Genomic DNA, 24,802 nt, shown 5'->3' with positions numbered 1-24,802 from the left:
GTATATTTATATTTACAAATTAAACAATAAATTTAGAGTATTTCCAATACATATTAACATTAATTTAATACTTATTTTCATCTACCATACGGAAAAACAGCATTTGTGATTCATGTTAACCACCATGGTCTATTTACCGTATAATCTTCAACATTTGACTGTCTATTGTTATTATAATTATTTTGTGTTCTTTGTGTTGGCTGATTATTATATCCATAATTATCATTTCTGTTATAATTTGTTTGATCCCGATTATTACTTCCATAATTTTGTGAATTATAATTATTATTGTCATAATTATTATTCCTTACAGGTTTACGAGTAGTATAATAATTTTGGGAATTTTGTTGATTGTTATGATTACTATTATTAAAATCTGAAGAAATAACGCCTCTATTTGGTTTTTGTGTTGTTGTTGTTGTGTAACTTGGTCTATTGCTGCCTTGTGTATCGTAATTATTATAATCTTGTTGATTATAAGGTCTTCCTCTATAATAGTCGTCTTGTTTTCTATTATTGACACCACCTTGGCTTCCAGAATAATTATTTACATTCTTATCAGGACTTTGCACATTATCTTGACTATTACCTTGTGGTCGTCTATTATTGTAGTTGGCATTATTTGGCCGCTCAATATTAACACTGTCCTGTCTATTATTGCTCCCATAATTATTTTCATAGTTATTGTTGTTTCCAGAATTGGCATTATTGCTACCATAATTATCATTGTTTCCATAATTCTGATTATTGTTGGTATAATTCCTGATTTTCTGAGAACCGAAGATCTGGGAGGCCACGAAGGCCCGTTGGATCTTGGCGTACAGGCCTGGGGTCTCAGCAGCACCACAGGACCTGCCTAGTGACGTCACGCCCACGACACGCCAGATACAGTCCTCTTGAAGTTGAGCGGGACCACCGGAGTCACCCTGAAAATACAGGAAATGCAGTTAATGCCGTTCCATCGGTTTTCCGCTGTCACTGTCACATTTCGCAAGAAAGAACGGGAAAGATCATGCGCGCCAGTGACAATTTTGATCGAATTTTGTCGATTATTATTAATTATAAAAACGTGACCTTACAATATCGAAATTCGAAAGCTATGAAATTATTATTTAAGTTAAGATTGTTTTTTCTTCTTTTTTTGTTTATAGTATCAAATAATAAATAACTTAATAAAGTTGGATTAAAAGTCCAAGTTAGAGGTTACATTGGGAATTAATTGTATCGAGTGAAGTGTTATAATTCGTGTATCGGAAGCTATATGGAAGCTATGTCATTAAAGACAATATAGTCAAGAACTATATATATATATATTTTTCCACGTCTACGAATATCAACGCCTCTTAGAAAAACATGGTCATATAAGGAGATTTTTCGCCTTCTGGCTCAGGGAACGGCCTTAATGACGAAATAATACAAAATAGTAGAGGCCCGTCAAACATAGGTACTGATTGGGCAACCCGGTCTAAGCATTAGGCTCAGAGAACGGAACGGAGGAAGGGAACTCAGCGATTACTTTTTAGGGTTCCGTACCCAAAGGGTAAAAACGGGACCCTATTACTAAGACTCCGCTGTCCGTCTGTCCGTCCGTCTGTCACCAGGCTGTATCTCATGAACCGTGATAGCTAGACAGTTGAAATTTTCACAGATGATGTATTTCTGTTGCCGCTATAACAACAAATGCTAAAAATAGAATAATATAAATATTTAAATGGGGCTCCCATACAACAAACGTGATTTTCCGTAATGGTACGGATAAAAATTAAAATTCAAAAACACGATATCCGCGGTCTCAAACACGCACATCTAGATGTGCGAGATATCTATCTTGCTCACGCTTACGCTCAGTGAGAGTAAGAAAAGAACACGAACCTACTGGGCCTCAAGAACTAGGATTCGGAGGTAAATTTAAAACTTATTTTACGCGATTAAGTCCCGTTGTTGTGATTAATAATGAGTTAAAATCGTGAAAGTTTAAATCAGTAATTTGGCTCTATTTATGCAATCCCATCTGCCCTCCTAAGCTAATAGGCAGTATCTCTAAAAGATGTCAACTTTAGCCAGTCTTCTCCGAGACCACGGGGACAACGCCGTCCTCGAAACGTCGGAGGTAAATTTAAAACTTATTTTACGCGATTAGGTCCCGTCGTTGTGAATAATAATGAGTTAAAACTCGTGAAAGTTTGAATCAGTCATTTGGCTCTATTTATGCAATCCCATCTGCCCTCCTAAGCTAATAGGCAGTATCTCTAAAAGATGTCAACTTTAGCCAGTCTTCTCCGAGACCACGGGGACAACGCCGTCCTCGAAATGTCGGAGGTAAATTAAAAACTTATTTTACGCGATTAAGTCCCGTCGTTGTGAATATGAGTTAAAACTCGTGAAAGTTTGAATCAGTAATTTGGCTCTATTTATGCAATCCCATCTGCCCTCCTAAGCTAATAGGCAGTATCTCTAAAAGATGTCAACTTTAGCCAGTCTTCTCCGAGACCACGGGGACAACGTCGTCCTCGAAACGTCGGAGGTAAATTTAAAACTTATTTTACGCGATTAAGTCCCGTCTTTGTGAATAATAATGAGTTAAAATCGTGAAAGTTTAAATCAGTAATTTGGCTCTATTTATGCAATCCCATTTGCCCCGCCCGCCCCGCCGCTACGAAGGTCTTGTGATTATAATTATACGAGGTGAGATCAGGTAGTTTCCAAGATGATGACGTGACTGTGGTTCCATTGAAGTACTCTTACTATGAACGCGACCACAGCGTTCGGCGGTCAAGGACGTGACCATGGAGACTATATAAAGGAGTCAAATCTCTATGTATGAAAAGTGTCCATCAAAAAACAATAATTAGGCGGCGCCACCATACACCGAAATACTACCAAAAACAACCTACGTAATTTGGTCGGGTTATTTGTTGCCTTATAGGTATGGTTCATGTTATACTCATGTCCCAGAGCCTAACTAGCGCCATCGGAGAGATTAGGAACTATTATTTAAAGCTGATTGCGGTCACTTTTGCAACAATTCTGCCATAAGAGATTGGCATCCTTTCTATACCATCCATAGACGTGACGCATGGCGCGAGTCACGTCTACAGGGTGCCTAGACAAGTTGACGAACGCTTGTGCTACGATAACGAAACGCTTTGTTTCCTTCCATATTAGTGCAACAGTGAAAGTTGCGTTTCGTTCGCTACGTAAACGATTGCCATGTTGGCTACGCAACGTGATGTGCAAGTTGCGGAAAGTTTCCAAAAAGCTAGAAAAGTTAACAGGAAAGGTTCTCGGAAATTTAGAAAAAAAAATTACCTACAGGAAATAAAGCAAACTTAATTTTGGAAATTTCGATACTGACATAATATGAGAATTTTTGAATTTTTTCCATGTTCGTGCTGGCAGTGAATGCGAGAGAGAGAGAAAGAGATGTTTTACCCTTAGACATAGTATATACAAGTAGTAATAGACGCGCCACCGAGCGACCGGGTAAGAGAAACGATATCCATATAAAATTTGGGCAGCATAGGATTTTTTCTCTTTCACTCTTATACATTTCGGTATTTCACCATCGCTTCCTACCTATGATGCTACCCGGTCGGTGATAAGGACAAAGCATGGCACTATTTTCTCTTTCCTCTTATCTTTCTCTATCAAAGAGTGTCAGGCCCTTGTGTTTTACCTGACAAGTATCCTTCCCTCCCCTTTCATCCCCAGCACAAATCTGACTGTCGCTTAAAGGTCCTTGAGGCAGTTTGCGTGAGGTCCCGAGGACCTCCTGGCATCGGTTTATGTCCCAAACTGGCAGAGACACACTGCGAAGCTCCAGTGATTGGTCACCTCCTGGAAATGACGTATATATTTTTAAATGTTATTTTAACAATTATTCCAATATTTTATATTAAAGGAAAAAATGGAATAAGTTAAGCTTCCGGCAGGACTTGAATCCGCAACCTCCACAATCCGTGCGTTGCTCTTAACCAATTGAGCTACGGAAGCCTAAAACCTTGCAAATCTTTCCATTCCTTCCCTTATGTATACAAGCCTTTGGGGTGGCGTAAAGCGACATCTACCGAAAGACGATTACATCTTTTAACGGCGGTATCGCTCGCAGACGTATCTGCATGTTAAAAAATTAATTTTTCCAATCTTTATATTAAAGGTAGAACGGAAAAATTCACCGCTTCCGACACGGTAGACCTCAATTTACGAGCTTTCGGTACACCGGCCATACCGCGCGGTCAGGCACGGTGTTCCGGCTTGTACGAGTATGGAGAAAGTGTCAAAAATCGATTTCTCCAAAAGTATCATATGTAGATACACTCAAAATTTAAATCAAATCAAAGCAAATCTTGTCAGTAGAAAAAGGATAGAAAATTTGAATTTCGCGCCTTTTTCTACTGACAAGATTTGCTTGACCAACTATATGTTCATATTTGTAGTTTTAAGATCTAATAAAAACAGTATTAAATAGTTTAAATTTGTATAACTTATCATTAAAAAAATCAGATAAAAATATGCTAAATACATACAATTTTAAGCGCTATAAAAATACAATTAAATAAATAGTTTTCCAACATATTCTTCAACAATATATTAAAACAAATTTCGGCTTCGCCTCAAATTGTTACTCACGCCACTCGCCTTTTTTGACCTCTCTTCAACAACGGTTGTATAAATACTATAAGAGGTTCTATATCGGACATGATATCGAAACTCTTTTTAGTAATCGAGGATTTTTCAGTGAGCACATATGTATAAATATATATCGACAATTCGACATCTTATTTATCGCCATCAAATCTCTAGAACGTGCCCCGAGTTATCTCAGGTTTGCTGAGTTAAGCGCATCCGAACAACTTCCGAACAAGTTCGTAACACACTGCTGGCTTAGAGCCTCTCTTTACTCAAAAACACACTATTCTTTACACGAAATCTTAGCAATATTTAGCATAATACAGTAATTGAATTTTCGGCTTACCATATTCAGTGCGGCCCCAACCAGTTGCGATGATAGGTGTGCCCACCGCTGGGGCGGTCCCCAGGCACGCTGGCTTCACTACCTCGGAGAACCTGGAACATGGGAACAGACTGTCATATATATTTTATCAGTAACTGGCAACAGCCACGTTTTGAATTTAGAATCGTATCGCCCTGTCAAATGGAACGGGGGTGCGTATTCGCCATTCGTAGAGAAGCAGTCCTCTAGGATATTTATTTGTAAGTTAGCTAACCTGAAAAAAATAAGAAGATATCCATAACAGCCAACAGGCAGTGCGGTACGGTCTTTCCATTCCACATCCCCCACTAGGCGTAACCCCTTTACATGGTGGAGGCGCGGGGTAAAATTTACAATAGGTAAGTTAGGTGTAGTTGATGTTTGATCAAATGATCATAATACTTTTCACCTCAGCAGCTCGAACAAGCCTACTTTCGTCACTCCCTGGAGTGAGGAAAGTGCGACTTTCCTCACTCCAGGGAGTGAAACAATGTAGCTTTTTAATTTAGTGAAGGCCATGAACTTCATACTACGGTACGGTACGGTACGGTACGGTCCGGTACGGTACGGTACGGTCCGGTACGGTACGGTACGGTCCGGTACGGTACGGTACGGTCCGGTCCGGTCTCGTCTCGTATCGTATCGTATCGTATCTTATCGTATCGTACATATTATAATACTTTTTTTCTGTTTATTCTGTGTAATTCGAAATACATTTTAACCTTTAATATGTTCTCACTACTGAGGTGAAAAATTATGTGTGCAACACGAGAGCAAAGTTATTTTACATCTCGTGTTTTTGAGTCCCTCGCTACGCTCAAGATTCTACCTTAGAATCACTCGCTTCGCTCGTGATTCAATTATAGATCTTTCGCTTTCTCGGGACTCAAAATAAACACTCGCAAGAAAAACCAACTTTCTTCTCTTGTTGCACAAATAACTATAGTCAGGTTAAGTTGTGTCACAAAGATTTTTGCTGATAAAAAAGTTACTGGTACAGATCCCTTATTATTGGTTGAAAGCTTATTTAATGTTGAATTACTTACAATATAGTTTAACGTAATCGTAGTTTTTTTATGAGAACGAAACTCCGTTTGTATGGGAAGGTAAAATTCTAACTTTTTAGATTTCAGCACTCGCAGATACTCTTTAGAGAAATTGGAGAAGAACTGCCGGCCTAGCCAAGGTGACAAAATGATACGGCACTTCCATAGGTTATTCAAGGCAAAGATAGATAAAACTCCGTAATAGATGGATAGAGTCTAAGTAAAAAAGTGCCTCGAAAATCACGAGAATTTGATTCTCGATCAGATGGCGCCACTACCTTTGGCCTACTCTCGTATAGAGGGCGTTGACAGTTTGGTTTGTTATTTAACAATTTTAACGCATATCAGTGAAAGAGCATGGGTCAAAATCATAAAAATAATTAATGCAAATAAAAAAAATCATTTATCCATATTTAAATACATTTTATCGTATTTTTATAAACCTTTATTTTTAGTTTTAAAGTGTGTCGATAGATGGCAGTGAATTTACTGTGGTTACAAAATTTACTATGGCAGTACTGTACCACTCTATCCTATTATATCCCCTTTGTTCAAGGTTATATTTCGTGACTTACTTGACAGCATTGGCTAGTTTGACAAGCCCCAAGTCGTAGTAAGACCGAGGCAGCTTGTACTTCGGGTGTCTGATGACGGCTGCGACTTTCACGACCAGCGCGCCAGGGTCGTCCAGGTATGAGGAGCCGAGTTGCACCGCACTGGGGGGTCCACTGTGACAAATGCCAAATAGATATGAAGATTACTACTTGGTAAAGAGTGTTTGGAAGATCATATTATTGTAAATAGAAACTTTAACCCAACGAAGGTTTTTATTATTTAAAAAAATTCTTTGTCAAAATTAGTTAAAAATGTTGCCCGCGTTATAAAAAACTAATCATCGATTTTTATTAACATAGCGAGTCTCCCACTATCACATCCATTTTCAATCATAATCCCAACAGTTGGCAGCTGTCCAACAAAGTATGAAGAACCAAACATTTTAAGACACTGCTGAATTTTAAGACGAAAGTGGAGGACCCGCGAAATCGCCTTTTCATACAAACGTAGTCTTCATTTTCCCCTTTGGATAAAATATTTTGACACAATTTGTTGTATAGAAATCATAGCTATGCCTCTACGTTTAATTTTTTTCGAATCTTTAATTAGCACTACATAATATTAAACAAAGTAGCTTTCCGCTGTCTGTCTGTCCCTATGTATGCTTAGTTCTTTAAAACCCACGCAACGGATGTTGATGCGGTTTTCACCTATCTTCTTCTTCACGTGCCATCTCCGTCCAGGAGGTCACCAGTTTCACCTATCAATAGAGTAATTCTTGAGGAAGGTTTTAGTGTATAATTTTGTAAAGGTTTTGTGTAACCCGTGCGAAGTCGGGGCGGGTCGCTAGTTAAGTAGCCATAGGCAGCCGCCTGGAGGCGCTAGGAGGTTAAGAGCTTACTTAAAAACGGTGTTATCGCGATCCTTAAACAAGCAGTGTGCAGCAGTCAGGACAAACTGCTCGCTGACTAGAGAGCCGTCGCATTTCCAGGCGTAGCCAGCCACCTGGAGGATTGATCAGTCTGTTAAGAGAATAGTTCCTTACTTAACAACGGTGTTATCGCGATCCTGAAAAGAGCAGTGTGCAGCAGTTACAACAAACTACTCGCTGAGTAGAGAGCCGTCGCACTTCCAGGCGTAGCCAGCCACCTGGAGGATTGATCAGTCTGTTAAGAGAACAGTTCCTTACTTAACAACGGTGTTGTCGCGGTCCTGAAAGGAGCAGTGCGCAGCAGTCAGGACGAACTGCTCGCTGACCAGAGAGCCGCCGCATTTCCAGGCGTAGCCAGCCGCCTGGAGAAGAGATCAATCTGTTAAGATATTAGTAGTAATAGTATATTTATTTTCTTTAAACAGTCGTGCAAATTATTTCCTTAATAGCTAAATCTGGACTTATAATTACTATTTAAATATTTAGTTGAATTATTAACGGTAAATACACAGGTAATTATTGTAACATAACTACATTAAGAAGCCGGAAAGTCTGCAACACGGTGAACTGGGATAAGAACCTAATCTACATGTTTTTCTACACCGTTCAAATCATGTACGTTTAGAAGGATGCCAATCTCTTATGGTAGAATGGGCAGAATTGTTGCAAAAGTGACCGCTTTCAGCTTTAAATAATAGTTCCTAATCTCTCCGGTGGCGCTAGTTAGGCTCTGTCTGGGACATGAGTATAACATGAACCATATAAGGCAACAAATAACCCGACCAAATTACGTAGGTTGTTTTTGGTAGTATTTCGGTGTATGGTGGCGCCGCCTAATTACTGTTTTTTGATGGACACTTTTCATACATAGAGATTTGGCTCCTTTATATAGTCTCCATGGGTCTAGTCTTTAAGATGTCAATTGTTAGTGTCACCGTGGTGAATTACTTAGACCCCTATCAAGCGCTGCGGAAATTCTCATAAGACTGTCCTCCATATGTGGTATTTTCTATAAAAAGGGACTTTATTGTCGATGGCGCTTACACCATTATAACCGATGCTCCGATATAAATATAATGCCGCGCGACGCTGTGCCGCGTAAGCGCTATCGACAATAAGGTCCCTTTTCATAGAAAATGCCCCATATTATTCTCAAATAAGTCACCTGTATTTTTCTCCATCCCAGCATCGCCATGTGCGGGAACTCCTGTATGTCCACCACTTTGCCCCCCACCACGAGAGGCACAGTGGTGGGCGCGCATTTGCGCACGTTGATCTGAACAGGCTCAGGGCGGGGCAAGAGGGGGATAGCTTGGACTGCTTTTGTGCCCAGTGCTTTGTACTCGTCGCACTCTAAAACGATTAAAAAAAATGAAAAAGTTGATTTTAGTTCAGCAAATCTTGTTTGAATGGGGTTTTAATTATTTTTTTAAGTGACCTTATTTGATCGTTTATTGGGGCAAATTAAGTCTGCATAGGTTAGCCAATAAGTCGATAAGTATTTAAAGCATTCCATGGGCTGTCCCAAACAAACACGTTGTTTTTCGTTGTTTAAATTTAATTTTTCGGTGTTTTAAGATGTTTATTTTTTTAAGAAATTGTTTTGATCATTTTGTAATAGAATAAGGAACATCACATTTATACGGGACAACGGTAGGTGAAATGCTCCTTGCTACAAAAAGATTTTTAATTTCTAATAAGTACTTCATAAATACTTACTTCTTTCCGCCAGCTCTATATACCTCTTCTTCTCAACATTACTCATATAATCTTCATCAGGCCCAATAATTACCTCCGGAGTGACATCATCATCAGGAAACGCTATAGAATCTTCGTCTTTCGGCCTCGCGTTAACCCCATAGTTGGGCCTCTTCGTCACCGGCCTGTTCGTTATAGGAGGCCCATTGGTAACTACAGGTCTAACCCCTTTATTCAACGGGTTTCCTGTCGTATAATAGTTATTATTAAAATTTGGTTTTTGCGTGTAATAATCTCCTACATCATTTATTTTTCCATCATATATATTCTTATATTCTTGCAAATTCTGAGGTAGTTTGTTGGTTGTACGTATAGTGGTTTTCTTTTTGGGTTTTAATGTAGTGCTATAGTTATTAGTTACGTTCTTTTTTCTTCTGTAATCATTTTGGTTTCTGTCTAAATTTAATTGTGGTAGAAGAGGGTTATTGTAAATATCATGTTCGTATGTTTTAGTGGTTTCTTCCCGTTTAGTTGTTTGTTTGTATGTTTTCTCGGGTCTTCGTGTTGTGAACGCTGATCCGTATGAAGGTTGATTTGTTGCGAATGGTTTGAATCCTTGAAAAAAATCTGTAATAATAAAAACAAGCAATTGTTATAGCTTTAAGTGTAAGGTGAAATGATTTCTTTAGTTTTAAATGCAGCGCCTACAATATTTTCTGCTTTGCCCTAAGGTTGACTGGTAGAGCCTCATGGCATTAAGTTGCCTTTTGTACATTAAGTTTGTCTTTTGTGAACCAATAACTGACATATTGAAATTGTATTTAATTATATCTATCGTACATTTAAGTCTAATCTTAAAGCATTTGGAAATATGACGTGTATTTTTTTTATTTTTTTTACCAAAGATAGATATAACTCCGTAATAGATGGATACAGTCTAAGGAAAAAACGTGCCCCAAAAATCAAGAAAATTTGATTCTCGTTCAGAGGGCGCTACTAGTTTTGGCCTACAGTCGTATAGATGGCGTTGACGGTTTCGTCTGTTATCTAACAATTTTAACGCATATCAGTGAAAGAACATGGGTCAAAATCATAAAAATAATTAATGCAAATAAAAAAAATCATTTATCTATATTTAAATACATTCTATCGTATTTTTATAAATATTCATTTTTAGTTTTAAAGTGTGTCGACAGATGGCAGTGAATTTACTGGGGTTACAAAATTTACTATGACAGTACCGCTCCCTGTATAAGTTACTCTATGTTTTTACCAATAAAGTTTAAATAAATAAGCCTAGAGTACAATGTTCTCATATGACTAGACTAGACACCTAAACAATAGGATAATTATAAATAGTATTTAGGTACAAGGAGAATCTAGCTTCCTGTCTTTAAGTAGGTACCTATACCTACTCATTATTATGTTATGCAATAAAATAACAATATACCGGTCGTATACATAAAATCACCATTACAAGGATGACGCGGGAAATATGGCCGCCGTTTATATAAATATGGAAACTCATTCGAATTATAAAAATCTTATTTTAATCTGTTATTGATATCTGTGTATCTCGAGTCTCAACGTTCTCGACTGTTCTTACCTTACACAGATTATGTAGGAATCTTGCGCGTTGGATCGCTCGCTTTTGTAGCCTGAATAGAAAACTTTAAACTATGTAATTTAACGCTTTGAATGCGACGCCTATAGTGCGCGGCGGTGCAGCAGCGCGCATCCGTTGACGTCTTTGGTGGTCAAATGTTTCGTAAAAAAATTAAAACGAAAACAATAAGGGGTCGCTGCGCCCTACGCTTGCGCGTTGTATTGTACATTAGTATTAGTAGTGTAGGTTCGTCCACCTTGTGACATAAAAGGGAATCTTAAACTTGACATTTACACTTCGTGTCAATAAAAAGGGATCTCCTGTGCCACTCCTGTTACACAGTTCATTAACTGTCCCCATGTCAATACCTGATCAATCTATTTTAAAATAACCGATGACATTAACCAATTATATAGATAATATTTTTAAAGTTAGAATAGGCTTCGTGGTGTTACCAATGTTCTACGTTACCCGGGGTTCCCCTGTGGCGAACAAGTTCTTAGTTGCTTTTCTTTTAATTTTCTTTTAATTTAACCAATAATAAATAAACCAAAGAGCATTTTATTGTACCTATCTACATTTTAGATTGATACAGTGTTACGTAGGTATATATATACCTAAGATATGGGTAGATACCCCAGCGGGTAGACCACGGGTAGACAGATGGTGGGCTCCGATCTGCTTCGCCATTATGGCAGTACAATTTGGCCTTAAGAGGATAGTGACCGACCGCTTTTCCACACAAACGAAGTCCCCATTTTCCTCTCTGGATATTGACGTTTGTATGGAAAGGCGGTCACGTGACCTCGTCCCCTTTCCTCTTAAAGTGGAAATTCATCAAGTAATTGATCAAAAAACGACAGTGAACGATTGTATCACGTTTGTATGGAAAGGCGGTCACGTGACCTCGTCCCCTTTCCTCTTAAAGTGGAAACTCATCAAGTAATTTATCAAAAACGACATTGGTGAGAAGCGCATGAGTCATGAGTCACTAATAACACCTTTGTACGCCAGACGTCAAATGACGCGCGCGGCGACAGCCCAATATCAACCTTCGTGTATCCCGACAAGATTCAAAATGTCGCACTGCACCACGGCCGCACACGATAGGCGTAGCTAGCGTTCTATTTTATTTTATTTTTATTTAAAAAGGCACACTAAACAGACAACATTCAACATTGTTACAAAGAGTACATGAATGGTAGGTATTAAATAAGAATGCCATCCAAAGCAAGCATGCACAGCAAGAAAAAAATATAAGGAGCAAAAACTATCCTAAAATTATATTAAAAAAAAATTCCTAAAACTACTCAAAATTGCACTAAATTACAAATTACAACATTTCGCAGATACTTAATTTTTAAATGTCAAATTGCGTACTATTATTGGGAAGTGTGATGATGGCCGTTCGAAGGGTTAACTGGTCATCAGGGAACCTTATGTCTTTTAAATAAGGTTTATTATTACTTAATTGGCTCCATGCATGAATTTATTTTTATTTTTGGATTCATAGATTATATCGTTGGAACACCGGAAATGATAAAAATACTTTTACAGTACATATGGTGCTACTTTCTCGCACTAGTGCGTAAAAGAGCACTTTTCGTGCATATGTCGAAAGTTTAAAGGGCCATATGTACTGTAAAACGTTGTACGATACGCGTGCGAATAGGTAATTCGCAACTCGTGTCGATTTAAAACACTCCCTGCGGTCGTGTTTTAATTTATCGCCACTCGTTTCGACTTTCCTCTTTTCCGCACTTGTATCGTAAATAACTATTGTAAACCTTAACATTATTTTATTAAAAAATATTTAAAATGTTGAAAGTTTTTGAGCGGTTGAAACGCTCATAATTTTTGGCGCGAATTCGACAGAGCGTGATGACGTCACACGTTGGGCGGCCCAACTGACGTTTGCTACTAATGACACTAATCTGTCGAACGCGTGACGTCACGTGGAGTTTCGAGCGTTTCGCTCACTAGCTTTTCGCGGGCAAATTTTTGTACTTTTTATTTATAATTTAAAGTAATTAAATGGTAATTTAAAAACGGAAATGCATTTATAACATGATATAACGGTAACAAACATCCGAATAAAACATATTTCGTTCAAATATAAACTTCATGCATGAGGCTAATTGTGCGAGCGATACATGTCGAACTAAATATGGATTGCTTCCGTTGATCGATAATGAAGACAATATAAATGTCAGAGGTCTGCCTTAACCCTTAACCTTTTCCATACGGCCCAAGGGCTTCTTTAGTATTCAGAGGTACGTAAATAAAATACTGTCAATCTTTATACAAAGTGGTTCCAAAGAGGATAAGATAGAGCGGTACTGTCATAGCAAATTTTGTGCCACAGTAAATTCACTGCCATCAATCGACACACGATTAAAACTTAAAATAAAAATATCAAAAAAATTATTTATATATGGATAAATGATTTTTTATTCGCCTTAATTATTTTTATATGATTTTGACCCATGTTCTTTCACTGATGTGCGTTAAAATTGTTAAATAACAAACGAGACCGTCAACGCCATTTGAGAGTAGGCCAAAGGTAGTGGCGCCATCTGATCGAAAATCAAATTTTCTTGATTTTCGAGGCAAGTTTTTTCCTTAGACTGTATCCATCTATTACGTAGTTATATGTATCTTTGACTCCACTTAGCTACTTACCATAAAACTGTGAGGTAGCAGAGGTCACGAAAAACAGCAAAAGTGCGGTCCGGCCAACGCTCGTCGTCATCTTTTAGGGAAGTCTGGAAATATAAATATATGTTATAAGTACAAACGGCACTCCGGCATTGCTTCATGGTAGGAACTCCAAAAATACGCACGAAGCGTGTTGCTTCCACATTTCTTATGCGAACTGCCAAGGAGTGGAACGCCCTGCCCGAGTCTGTGTTTCCGCATGAGTACAATCTGGGGCTCGTGCTCCACCGTAGACCGCATCATTACTTACCATCAGGTGGGATCGTGGTCAAACGCCTGCCTATTCGTCATAAAAAAAAAGTAGAAATGCAACGGATAGTTGTTTGGCCGGATACCGGATGTTAGGCCTGACCATCGGCCGAATATTCGGTATCCGGCCGGCGGAATTATACCTACATTTCGGTTATTCAGATGCGCATTGTGCAGATTTTGACCTGTTTCGTAGTGAACGTTCGCGCGGACTCATTTCTAGGTTCGAAATGAGTCCGCGTGCAACGAGCAGTCATGCAGGTGAGGTGAGTGGAATGTTTAAATTGTTTTAAATAGTTATTTGTGCAACAAGAGAGGAAAGTTGGTTTTTCTTGCGAGTGTTTATTTTGAGTCCCGGGGAAAGCGAAAAATTCTATTATTGAATCACGAGGGAAGCGAGTTAGAATCTTGAGCGTAACGAGGGACTCAAAAACACGAGATGTAAAATAACTTTGCTCTCGTGTTGCACACATAATTTTTCACCTCAGTAGTGAGAACATATTAAAGGTTAAAATGTATTTCGAATTACACAGAATAAAATTTTGTTTTTAAATAAAAGTAGGAAGTGGCAGTTCATGGCCTTCACTAAATTAAAAAGCTACTTTGTTTCACTCCCTGGAGTGACGAAAGTCGCACTTTCCTCACTCCAGGTCAAGGAATTTAAAGTATGAGATGAGGTCCCTAATAGTGAGATCCATATTGATTGTCACTGTGACAAGGTACGAAATGGCACATAAATGAAATGGTACGTGGCTAACGTGGGAATCGAGCAATTAAAACTTGAATCCGTGTATGACGTTTTAATGTTGTATGTTAAGTAGGTTGGGTGGGATTCCGCCGCTCATTGACCTCATTGTTATCCATCCGGAACTAATCTCAGCAAAAAAACATTTTAAATACAGTCAACACACATTTCATTGCACGTCATTGTGGCGGTATCATGGTCGCATTTTTATCACTTGTCATGTCATGCGTCACTCTCGCACTTACATACTTACTTGTTAGAACGTGACAGGCATGATGACAGATGATAAAAAACCGAGCATCTTAGCCCATGTACAGAAAACATAAAACAGTAAACATGTACAGTCAAGGGCATATATATATACATTCCCAAAGTTTCAAAGATATGTGTACGCTATTACACCTTAGACAATAAAGTCGTGTTCTCATATTTTTGAGCCATTTGTCTGGATCGATATTTTTGCCTTCGACTGTATGTAAGTATCGCACTGTAGAGAGTAGAGAGGCCACTCAGACCACAACCACCACAATATGTTTAAGGATTTAACTTGTTTTTAGGGTTCCGTACCCAAAGGGTAAAAACGGGACCCTATTACTAAGACTCCACTGTCTGTCTGTCTGTCCGTCTGCCACCAGGCTGTATCTCATGAACCGTGGTAACACACTAGACACTTAAATTTTTTACAAATGATGTATTTTTGTTGCCGCTATAACAACAAATACTAAACATAATAAAATAAATATTTAAGTGGGGCTCCCATACAACAAACGTGATTTTTTTGCCGTTTTTTGCGTAATGATACGGAACCCTTCGTGCGCGAGTCCAATTCGCACTTGGCCGGTTTTATATAATATAGAAGACTAACGATCGTCACCCATGGACACCTGCAACACCAGAGGGGTTGCTAGTGCATTGCCGTCCTTTAAGATGGGAGTACACCTTTTCTTGAAGGTTTGAAAGGTCGTAAGAGCGTTTTCGCATTGTCCGATCCGATTTTGAATGTAGAATCCTACATCCACAATGTCGGGCCGCGGGGTATAAAAAAAAAAGTTTTATTGCCAATACCAGAACAGAATTATGATACAAGTGTGCTAAGTTGGTCGTTGGTCATTACACACGAGGCGATCTTGTGCGCGCGAGCTGTAAGCGAGCGCGCAATAAGAAAGCCGATGTGTGTAATGACCAATGCACACGCGTTTCATACGACGTTTTTCAACACACTTGCGAGAAAAAAAAAGATACTCATATTAATCAAATTGTAATAGTTAAAACAATTAGTATTGTGTGTTTCATCTGTCATACTCGTACTGCCGGCCGGCCCTCGCTCGCCCCGGCCGCGGACGGCGCGGCGGGCGGGCCGGCCGGGCCGCGCACTGCGCACTGCGCAGGCGGTAGGGCGCGCCGGTGCCCGCCAGTCCGACCAATTATAGAAGGCTCCCTTTCCATGCATATTATTAGCAATCAGTTACCTTCTTAACTCAGTCGGATAATATAATGAAAAGGCACGAGTGGAATAATACACTGAAAGAGCACGCGTGTTTAATATCTAGGATTATGAGCCAAAAATCGGTGGAATAAAAACGTCGTTTTGAGCAAGTGCGTTGAAAAAAATAAAAAAACATTGCACAAGAGACAAAACAAAAAACACAATACACTTAAATTTCGTACTGGGTAGAGGTACTGAGGCGCGCCGTCCCTGCTTCAGCGGCACACTACAGCAAAAATTATCCCTACACATATATGCACACAAATAAAAATTATCGGTCCGACAGCTGATGGGGGGTCCGATATCTCTGAAATTAAAAATTATCGAAAGTATCTATCCTATATCGGATATCAGGTGGCCCCTACGGGAAAGACAGATGTTAATGTGTTTTATTTGCCATGCAGATTTCTTAAATGAATAAATAAATACAGAAAGAAACGTATGTTATAGTTGGTCAAACCAAATTGGCAGTAAATAAGAACAAAAAAAAACTATACTCATCCTTTTCTTTTGGGTGCTAATACTAGTGTAAGACAAAGATAGTATGATTATCTCTGTCTATGTTTGAAATGAGACAGTCCTTTGACAATAGTTATTTGTTATACAAGGGTGCAAAGTTGTATTTTACCCGCGAGTGTATCAACACACGAGAAGTAAAATACATTTGCACCCGTGTGTAACACAAAACTTTTCCCCTCACTATAGCGAGGAAAGTGCAACATACACAGGCGTTAGATCATCTTCGTCACTGGAATCGCTATTTTTTTAACGATAATACGATATTATAACAGAAAACTCTGGAAGTTGTGCATTTTTACGTGTCGGAGCCGGTGAGAAAAATTTTGTTGACAATGTTGACATTTCTGACAATGCGTTTTGAAATTGCATCGACTCAACTTGTGCGTTCAGAATTACATTCAACATCATTTAAAAAACAAATGTTTCTTATGGAATTTAAGGTTTATGACTTAAAATCATTAAATAAAGCCAAATTTGGTATTTTTTATTAAATTCTCAAACCATTTATTTTATGATAATTAATATCGAACGAACCATTATTATGAGCGTTTTACGTTTTGTTATCTGTCAAAAGCTACTTAAACCACAGAACTAGGATGACATAAGCATACATTTTAGGACTGTGACTTAAACACGCTCCATCCAAGGTCAAATTACTTTCCCCACTAGTGGATAAAATGCGTTTTTCCCCGCTTGTTTTAAAGGATAAAAGACGGCTTTCCGAGCTAGTGAGGGGAAAACTATATTTTAGTTCTGTCCAGCATCCGAACAGATCGGACAATGTGAAAACGCCTTTAAACTGTCAGCGGCCAGACTATGGAAGGCCAGACATTTAATTTTGTAAACCGTTAAAACAACTAATGTATAACTAATTACGTAATTACCTAATAGGTAAAAGATAAACGTAATCGTTGTACAGATTTGTGTCCAACTAGGTCGATATTTAGTGTCATTTCATAATGGTAGAAGGGAAACTAACCACCAACCACCACCAGAACCAGGGTCTATTTCGTAGTTTTAGTGACATACAATTTTTTTTTCTACTCGACGACTGCAATGGTTGAATTAAGATTTAGTATACCCAACTAAACTATAATATTCATTTCGATACGCTGTAGCCAACTATACAGAATTTGGCCAATCACGTGCACGCGTATAGAAAAGACTAAACGGGTGACAATAGTCGCGCGTTTATGTGTTTTGTAAATTTGTACTCCATTTTTGTCTACTGAGATACTTTACTAATGTTCATGAATTATTTAGGTTTTATTGTAAAAAAAGTATTATTTTAGATGACTCGTAGAAAAAGTATTGTACACAATAGTGATATAATCAAGCTTTTCAATCTCATACCTTCCTATTGTATAAAATACTATTTATCTTCGATACCTGTAATGGTTATATACAATAAAAAAAACAAGGATATATACCTAAGGTACATTTTTTTTAGCCTAATATAGTGTCCCACTGCTAGACAACCTGCAATGTTGTGCATCTAATTAATAATTTGGTGCCCAGCTCGGGAAGAGGCTAAGGGAGGCAACAGGCGGCAGGAATGCTGCCTGCGTAAGTGCGTAATGGGCATTTTGACGATAGGCCAAGATTTAAAGAGTAGGTTTTAGGTATTTTTATTTTTTTGTTAAGTTTATTTTATTTTGCAAGTAGCCATATGTTTTTTTCTGTTTAAACTTTGTTGTAACTGCAATAAACTTGTTGTAAATTATTCATCTTGTGGTTATGAGCGTATCGTTTCGTCCTTGTATTGATGGGCAATGGAAAGTTTCCAAAACAGCAAATTTTCCCACGGGGAAATACCTCTAAAACTTCTCGGTATTTCCAAGTTATTTTAATGTTTAAATTTTAAATATTTGTTTTTTTTTCTGTTTGTTACTACTTATTTTTATGTGTCCATGACTGTACCTATATTTTAAACTCTCGCATTTTGTACACATAATTGTGGTATTTTCTATAAAAAGGGACCTTATTGTCGATGGCGCTTACGCCATTATAACCGATGCTCCGATATAAATACAATGCCGCGCGACGCTGTGCGGCGTAAGCGCTATCGACAATAAGGTCCCTTTTCATAGAAAATGCCCCAATTAATGTCATTACCGGGGGTCTATCGCGATTAAATTTTATTGTTTTACCGCGTTTGAAATAATTAAATTTAATCGCATTAGACCCTGTAATGACATTAATTACATGACTGCACTTATTTAATACTAATAACATCAGGGTAACCATGGTTTGCGACATATAAATGATAATGATTACGGGGAATGAAAGTCCCTATTTCCGAAATGTAAAATTCCTTTATTTCATGTGAAATTTTCCATGGATCTTCGACATTTTCTGCGACTTTTCACAACTTTTCGCAATTTTCACATCTATGTACATTTGTTAGTACCTTACCTATAGTCCTTGGTCGCAAAAAAGCTAGTTTCGTCTGACTCTTTGTCTAACTAGGCACCGCCATACAACCGAATATCATTTTAAAATCCCGAACGGCTACAGTATGGGGTTCTTCAAAAACCGGCCAAGTGCGAGTCGGACTCGCGCACGAAGGGTTCCGTACCATTACAGAAAAGAACAGCAAAAAAATCACGATTGTTGTATGGGAGCCCCATTAAAATATTTATATTATTCTGTTTTTAGTATTTGTTGTTATAGCGGCAACAGAAATACATCATCTGTGAAAATTTCAACTGTCTCGCTATCACAGTTCATGAGATACAGCCTGGCGACAGACGGACAGACGGACAGCGGAGTTTTAGTAATAGGGTCCCGTTTTTACCCTTTGGGTACGGAACCCTAAAAAGGAGTGTACAGTACAGGTTTTTAAAGGGTCGGCAACGCGCATGTAATATCTCTGGTGTTGCAGGCGTCCATAGGCTAAGGTAACTGCATGTAACTGCTTACCATCAGGCGGGCCGCATGCTTGATTACCACCGACGTGGTTAAAAAAATTCTGTCGACGAACGAATGTCTGGTAGGTATCTACTAGTTTTCGTTGCTAGAAATTGTAATAAGTAGATACAAAGAAATTAGAGCGATAAGAAGTTCTACATACATAACTAACTAAGTACCGTACCTAACTAACCGTATCGTAACTAAGTACTAAGTAAATGAATGTACCTACCTACTATGTTTAAGATCTACTTCTTCGTATTGTTATTACTTAATTAAGGTTTAAGGAATGTAAGATTTCTAGTTATGGCAATAAACTTTTTTTATCTTTATCTTTATCTTTAAGTTTTACTGTCAAAGTAAATTTTGTAACTACAGAAAATTCACTGCCATCTATCGGTACACTCTAAAACTAAAAATGAAGATTTATAAAAATACGTTAAAATGTTTAAATATAAGTAAATGTTTTTTTTATTTGTATTATTATTATATGATTTTAACCCATGTTCTTTAACGGATATGCGTTAAATTTATAAATAACAAACGAAACCGTCAACGCCCTCTATACGAGAGTAGGCCAAAACTAGTGGCGCCATCTGATCGAGAATCAAATTTTCGTGATTTTCGAGGCACGTTTTTTCCTTAGACTGTAGTATCCATCTATTGCGGAGTTATATCTATCTTTGGTATTACCAAAGAGGATATAATAAGTTACGGAGTTAATCTTTGGTATTACGTAGACATTATTATATGTTACGTGAATATTCATGCCAAGTTTCATTTTTTAAGCATGAGGTATTTTAAGATGAGATAACTTCAATTGTATGGGAGATGGGAGCGGCCTTGTGACCTAATATAATAAACGGAAATCGGGAAAGTACCTATAATAAAATCAACATATATTTAAACCTACCTACATCTAGAATACTCAATAACCAGTTCTATAATTATAAATATAACCGGTTGATCGCTTTAATTGATGAATCACAGATTCCCCAACCACTCGTCATTTGTATTCAGTTTACTCCAAGTTAAAGTCCCCGCCGTGACTGAGCATTTTGTTATTAATACGTAGTAAATTGCTTGACCGTTACTAATTAATCATTAAGTTATCGGACCATTATTGGACGGTATAAACATGGAATGCTTAAAAAAATCGGTTGAGTACCTAAAACAGTAACCGCATTTTTGTTCTTAAGTCCGACTTACGCTTGACTGCAGATTTCTAATAGGTTTTGTGTATTTTTTTTAAATTTTTAGACCCAGTAGTTTCAGAGATAAAGGGAGGGGGGGGGGGGGTGGTAATTTTTTTGCTATTTTCTTAAATAACTTCTGAACTGATTATTTTATTTATTACAAAAAAGATTTATTTGAGATCCTCAAAACGAGCTCTTTCATTTGATGTATAACACGATATAGTTTGAAAAACTTCATTTTTTAACTTTCTCATTTACCCCCCAGAAGTGGACCCCATCGTTTTATGTTCGTCTTCGGGTCACAAACTTACATATGTGTACCAAATTTCAACTTAATTGGTTCAGTAGTTTTGGAGAAATTAGGCTGTGACAGACAGACAGACGCACGAGTGATCCTATAAGGGTTCCGTTTTTCCTTTCAGGCTACGGAACCCTAAAAAGATAATTAAAAAGGTTGAAGAAGGTTGAAAGGGTTGAAGAAGGTAGGAAGATACTATTTATTACCTCAGGAGTAAGCTCCTACACATATAGGCTGCTCCAAAGTAAAAAATCGTAATTTGTTAATTTCTTCGTAACGTAACCGCTACACCGGATTTTATGAATTATGATACTTTGTATACTGGTTATAAATACCCTAATGCATATGTACATTTCGGCTGTGTCCAATGGCTAGGGACATCCTGTATATAGTAGGTACTGTAAGTAGTATGACCACTTAAAAAACACAAATCAAAATATTTAATAAAATAATTTGTCACTGTTGTGTATAGCCATTTAAATTAAATTATTTCAGTTCATATACATAATTATGAATGTACAACTTACGCCAACATAATTTATATTAATTAATTATAAATATTAATAACATACATGTCCGTTCTTCTAATTTCCAGTTTGTAATGACGGCAAAGATTATCTTCCTCGCGTTGTCCCTGCATTTTGCCACGGCTCATGGGAGCCTGGGGTCCGCTTGGCAACTAATCCCAAGAACGTAACTAAGCTGTTTTCACTCACGTATTTTTAGTCACTCGCGCGACATGTTAAGGTGTAATATTTTGCGATACAGCGGGGAAATGCCGCCAGCATCCTTGGTACAATGCCCCAAGGGCCTATTTTAGATTTAAGCTAGTTATTAATTTCGTTTACGTAGTAGCACTGTATATATCTTGTATGTAAATAAATTTGTTCTTCCTTATATGTCTCACGATAGTTTAAATTCGATTAATCCCAAGAATTGGCGTAGGCACTAGTTTTAACGAAAGCAACTGCCATCTGACCTTCCAAGCCAGAGGGTAAACTAAGCCTTATTGGGATTAGTCCGGTTTCCTCACGATGTTTTCCTTCACCAAGAAGCGACTGGTAAATATCAAATGATATTTCGTACATTTTATTTATAAGAATAGCCATAAATAAATACTTTTTGCATATGAATATCATACGCATAACATACCGGACATCCGCCCACGAGCTTACACAGATAACGAGATACATTTATTGACCTTCACGAACACTACGAGTACTTAGCTATTACTAGAGACAATTAAAAACAAAGACCGTCAATGTCCACACAATGTCATAATTTAAGAGTCCCCGGCAAGCTCGGCCGAATTGCACCTTCCCATACAAACGTAGTTCCGCTCTCATTTTAAAACTACGTATTGGATTGTAATGAAACTTTTCACATACAATGACATGAGGTATATCTAGGTCTGAAACGAAATAGAGCAAAAACAAGTATGAAAATTTTTAATTCGTATTTTTTTAACAATTTTTTTTTATTTTTTATTTATCTGAGGCTACAGAAACTAACTATTACCTACGTTTGTATGGAGAACCAAGCTTGCCGGGGACCTCGGGGGTAGGGGCCTCTCGGAGTCTCGGATCCTCAGATATCGGATCGTATCGGGTCAAAAAGATATAAAATCTAGATGGCGACAGTTTCGTTCAATTTTGACTTCAGATTCGTGTTAAGGGGCCTCTCGGATCCTCAGATATTGATTTTGATCAAGATCGGGTCAGAAATAAATAAATTCAAAATGGCGACCTATTCATTGTATTTTCACTTCAGATTCGTGTTTAAGGGGCCTGTCTGGTCCTCAAATATCAAATTTCATCAAGATCTGATTAAAAACAAAGAAATTCAAGATGGCGACCGTTTTGTTCAATTTCGATTTCAGATTCGTGTAAAGGGGCCTCTCGGGTCCTCAAATATCAAGGTCTACTACACTAACAGGCCGGGCGAAGCCCGACATTCAGCGCGCTTCGCGCGCTCTTACATGTAGGGCGCCTGCGGCGGCCTTGACACTAACAGGTCGGGCCAAGCCCGACATTCTGCGCGCTTCGCGCGCTCTTACATACAGGGCGTCTGCGGCGCCCTTCACACTAACAGGTTCACACCAATGTAATTCGAATCTTGAAATCCCCTTACACCGATTCTTCTTCTTCTCACAACTCGATTCAACCAATGTGGGCTCACGCTCAGTAAATATATGCAATTTGGAAAGATACCAGCCACTGTCACCTAAAGCTAAAACAGCCTTTGTGACTGAGAAAACGTGGATACAATTATTTTTTTACCCACACAATGTCTAATTGTTATTTAATTGATGTCACGTTATAAACAACAATGCTACGTAATCACTTGAAAATTCTTGCTTAATAATGGAGTCATTTGCGTGTTGTGATATCTTGCTTTGTCTTATATAAAGTATATTAGTGGTCCCAATATGTATGTTGGTATACCTATATATTTACCCGATTGCGGTGAAACAAAAAACCGGACAAGTGCGAGTCGGACTCGCCCTCCGAGGGTTCCGTACTTTTTAGTATTTGTTGTTATAGCGGCAACAGAAATACATCATCTGTGAAAATTTCAACTGTCTAGCTATCACGGTTCATGAGATACAGCCTGGTGATAGAAAGACGGACATACAGACAGACGGACAGGGAGTTTTAGTAATAGGGTCCCGTTGTTTAACCTTTGGGTACGAAACCCTAAAAAGGAGAGTTATGTGTTTGACCTGCACCCCTATGTTTTCATTACTTTCAACGGTAACACCAATTTCGTTACAGTATTTGTATGTTTTTAGGAAATTTTCAGCATTTCGTATCAGCATTGCGATACAGCGAGAAAATGCCGCCAGCATCCTTGGTAAAATGCCTCAAGGGCCTATTTTAGATTTAAGCTAGTTATTAATTTTGATTACGTAGTACCACTGTATATATCTTGTAAGTACCTAATTAGTTACCAGTAATATTGGCAAATAAACATTTCATATAAAATAAAGCCTACCTATACAAGCGTTACATTTAAATGGGATTTTTCTTGCTCACCCTGTTTGAGGTTACAGCGGGTTATAACTTTAGACATAAACAAACATTTGTTTTCGTTAAACGGTTAGGAATTTGCGTATTTAAACTACCCGTGGCTGTCGGTATTCGAACTGATCAGTTTTTTTTAAATATATATATTGATAAGTTTATTTTAATTTTAGTATTAATTTTAATTTATTTGTAGTTTTAGTTTTAGTTTATAAGTTAGTTTATAATTATATTTATGTTATTAAAGTTGATTTACTATAATAAACGCTATATAAAAAAAAGAAAAAAAAAACAAGTTTATTATATATTAGTTAAATATTTAGATAGGGAACTTTAATTTTTGTCTTAGTTAGACATATACCTACCGTAAATCCACCTAACTATACCTAGTCCAAAAGCACCCAGCTATGGTTCAAAATGAACTCGAATATCTTCGTTCAGCTGCAGAATTTTAATTACGTAGTTCTATTGCAAAATATGCTTATAAATTAAAGAAAAAACTTGCGAAAAACAAAAAAGAAGTTCTTTTAATGTATGAATATTATTGTCTATGTGTTTGCGAATAAAAACTATTCTATTCTATATATCAACATATCTACGACAATATAATAAATTTAGAATTTAAATTAAATTCGAATTTTGGAGCAAAACTTTTACTTTATTTTGTAACATGACAACGAAAATCTCGGGGAAGTGTAGTTTTTCCTTGCGTCAGTTGTGAGAAATCAGAAAAATATAAATCGACAAATTATTCAAAATAGTAACACACTTACGATTAATGATTCACTTAACGCACCCACAGTATCACAATAACACTTAAATAATTTAA

General features: G+C 37.6%; 1 protein-coding gene across 1 annotated transcript; it reads right to left on the bottom strand.

Annotated features, from left to right (window-relative positions):
- Position 1: 1 nt before the first annotated feature.
- On the bottom strand, positions 2–24,802 carry LOC134753260 (serine protease Hayan-like). Its single transcript, XM_063689091.1, has 9 exons — positions 24,747–24,802; positions 13,512–13,594; positions 9,245–9,850; positions 8,691–8,878; positions 7,784–7,887; positions 6,615–6,767; positions 4,976–5,067; positions 3,677–3,837; positions 2–926 (listed from the first exon to the last, which is right to left on the bottom strand). The coding sequence occupies exons 2-9, from the start codon at positions 13,579–13,581 to the stop codon at positions 111–113; spliced, it is 2,190 nt and encodes a 729-aa protein (XP_063545161.1). The 5' UTR covers positions 13,582–13,594; positions 24,747–24,802; the 3' UTR covers positions 2–110.

This window comes from Cydia strobilella, chromosome 26 (assembly GCF_947568885.1).
Source record: "Cydia strobilella chromosome 26, ilCydStro3.1, whole genome shotgun sequence".
NCBI lineage: Eukaryota > Metazoa > Arthropoda > Insecta > Lepidoptera > Tortricidae > Cydia > Cydia strobilella.
This window is presented reverse-complemented; position numbering and strand designations above follow the sequence as displayed.

Bases quoted from the DNA above. Each gene is read 5' to 3' on its own strand.
- LOC134753260 (XM_063689091.1), bottom strand. From the start codon at position 13,581: ATGACGACGAGCGTTGGCCGGACCGCACTTTTGCTGTTTTTCGTGACC. The intron at 9,851-13,511 runs GTAAGTAGCTAA...TTATTATTACAG, and splicing joins TGCTACCTCACAGTTTTATG to ATTTTTTTCAAGGATTCAAA. The intron at 8,879-9,244 runs GTAAGTATTTAT...TAATCGTTTTAG, and splicing joins TATAGAGCTGGCGGAAAGAA to AGTGCGACGAGTACAAAGCA.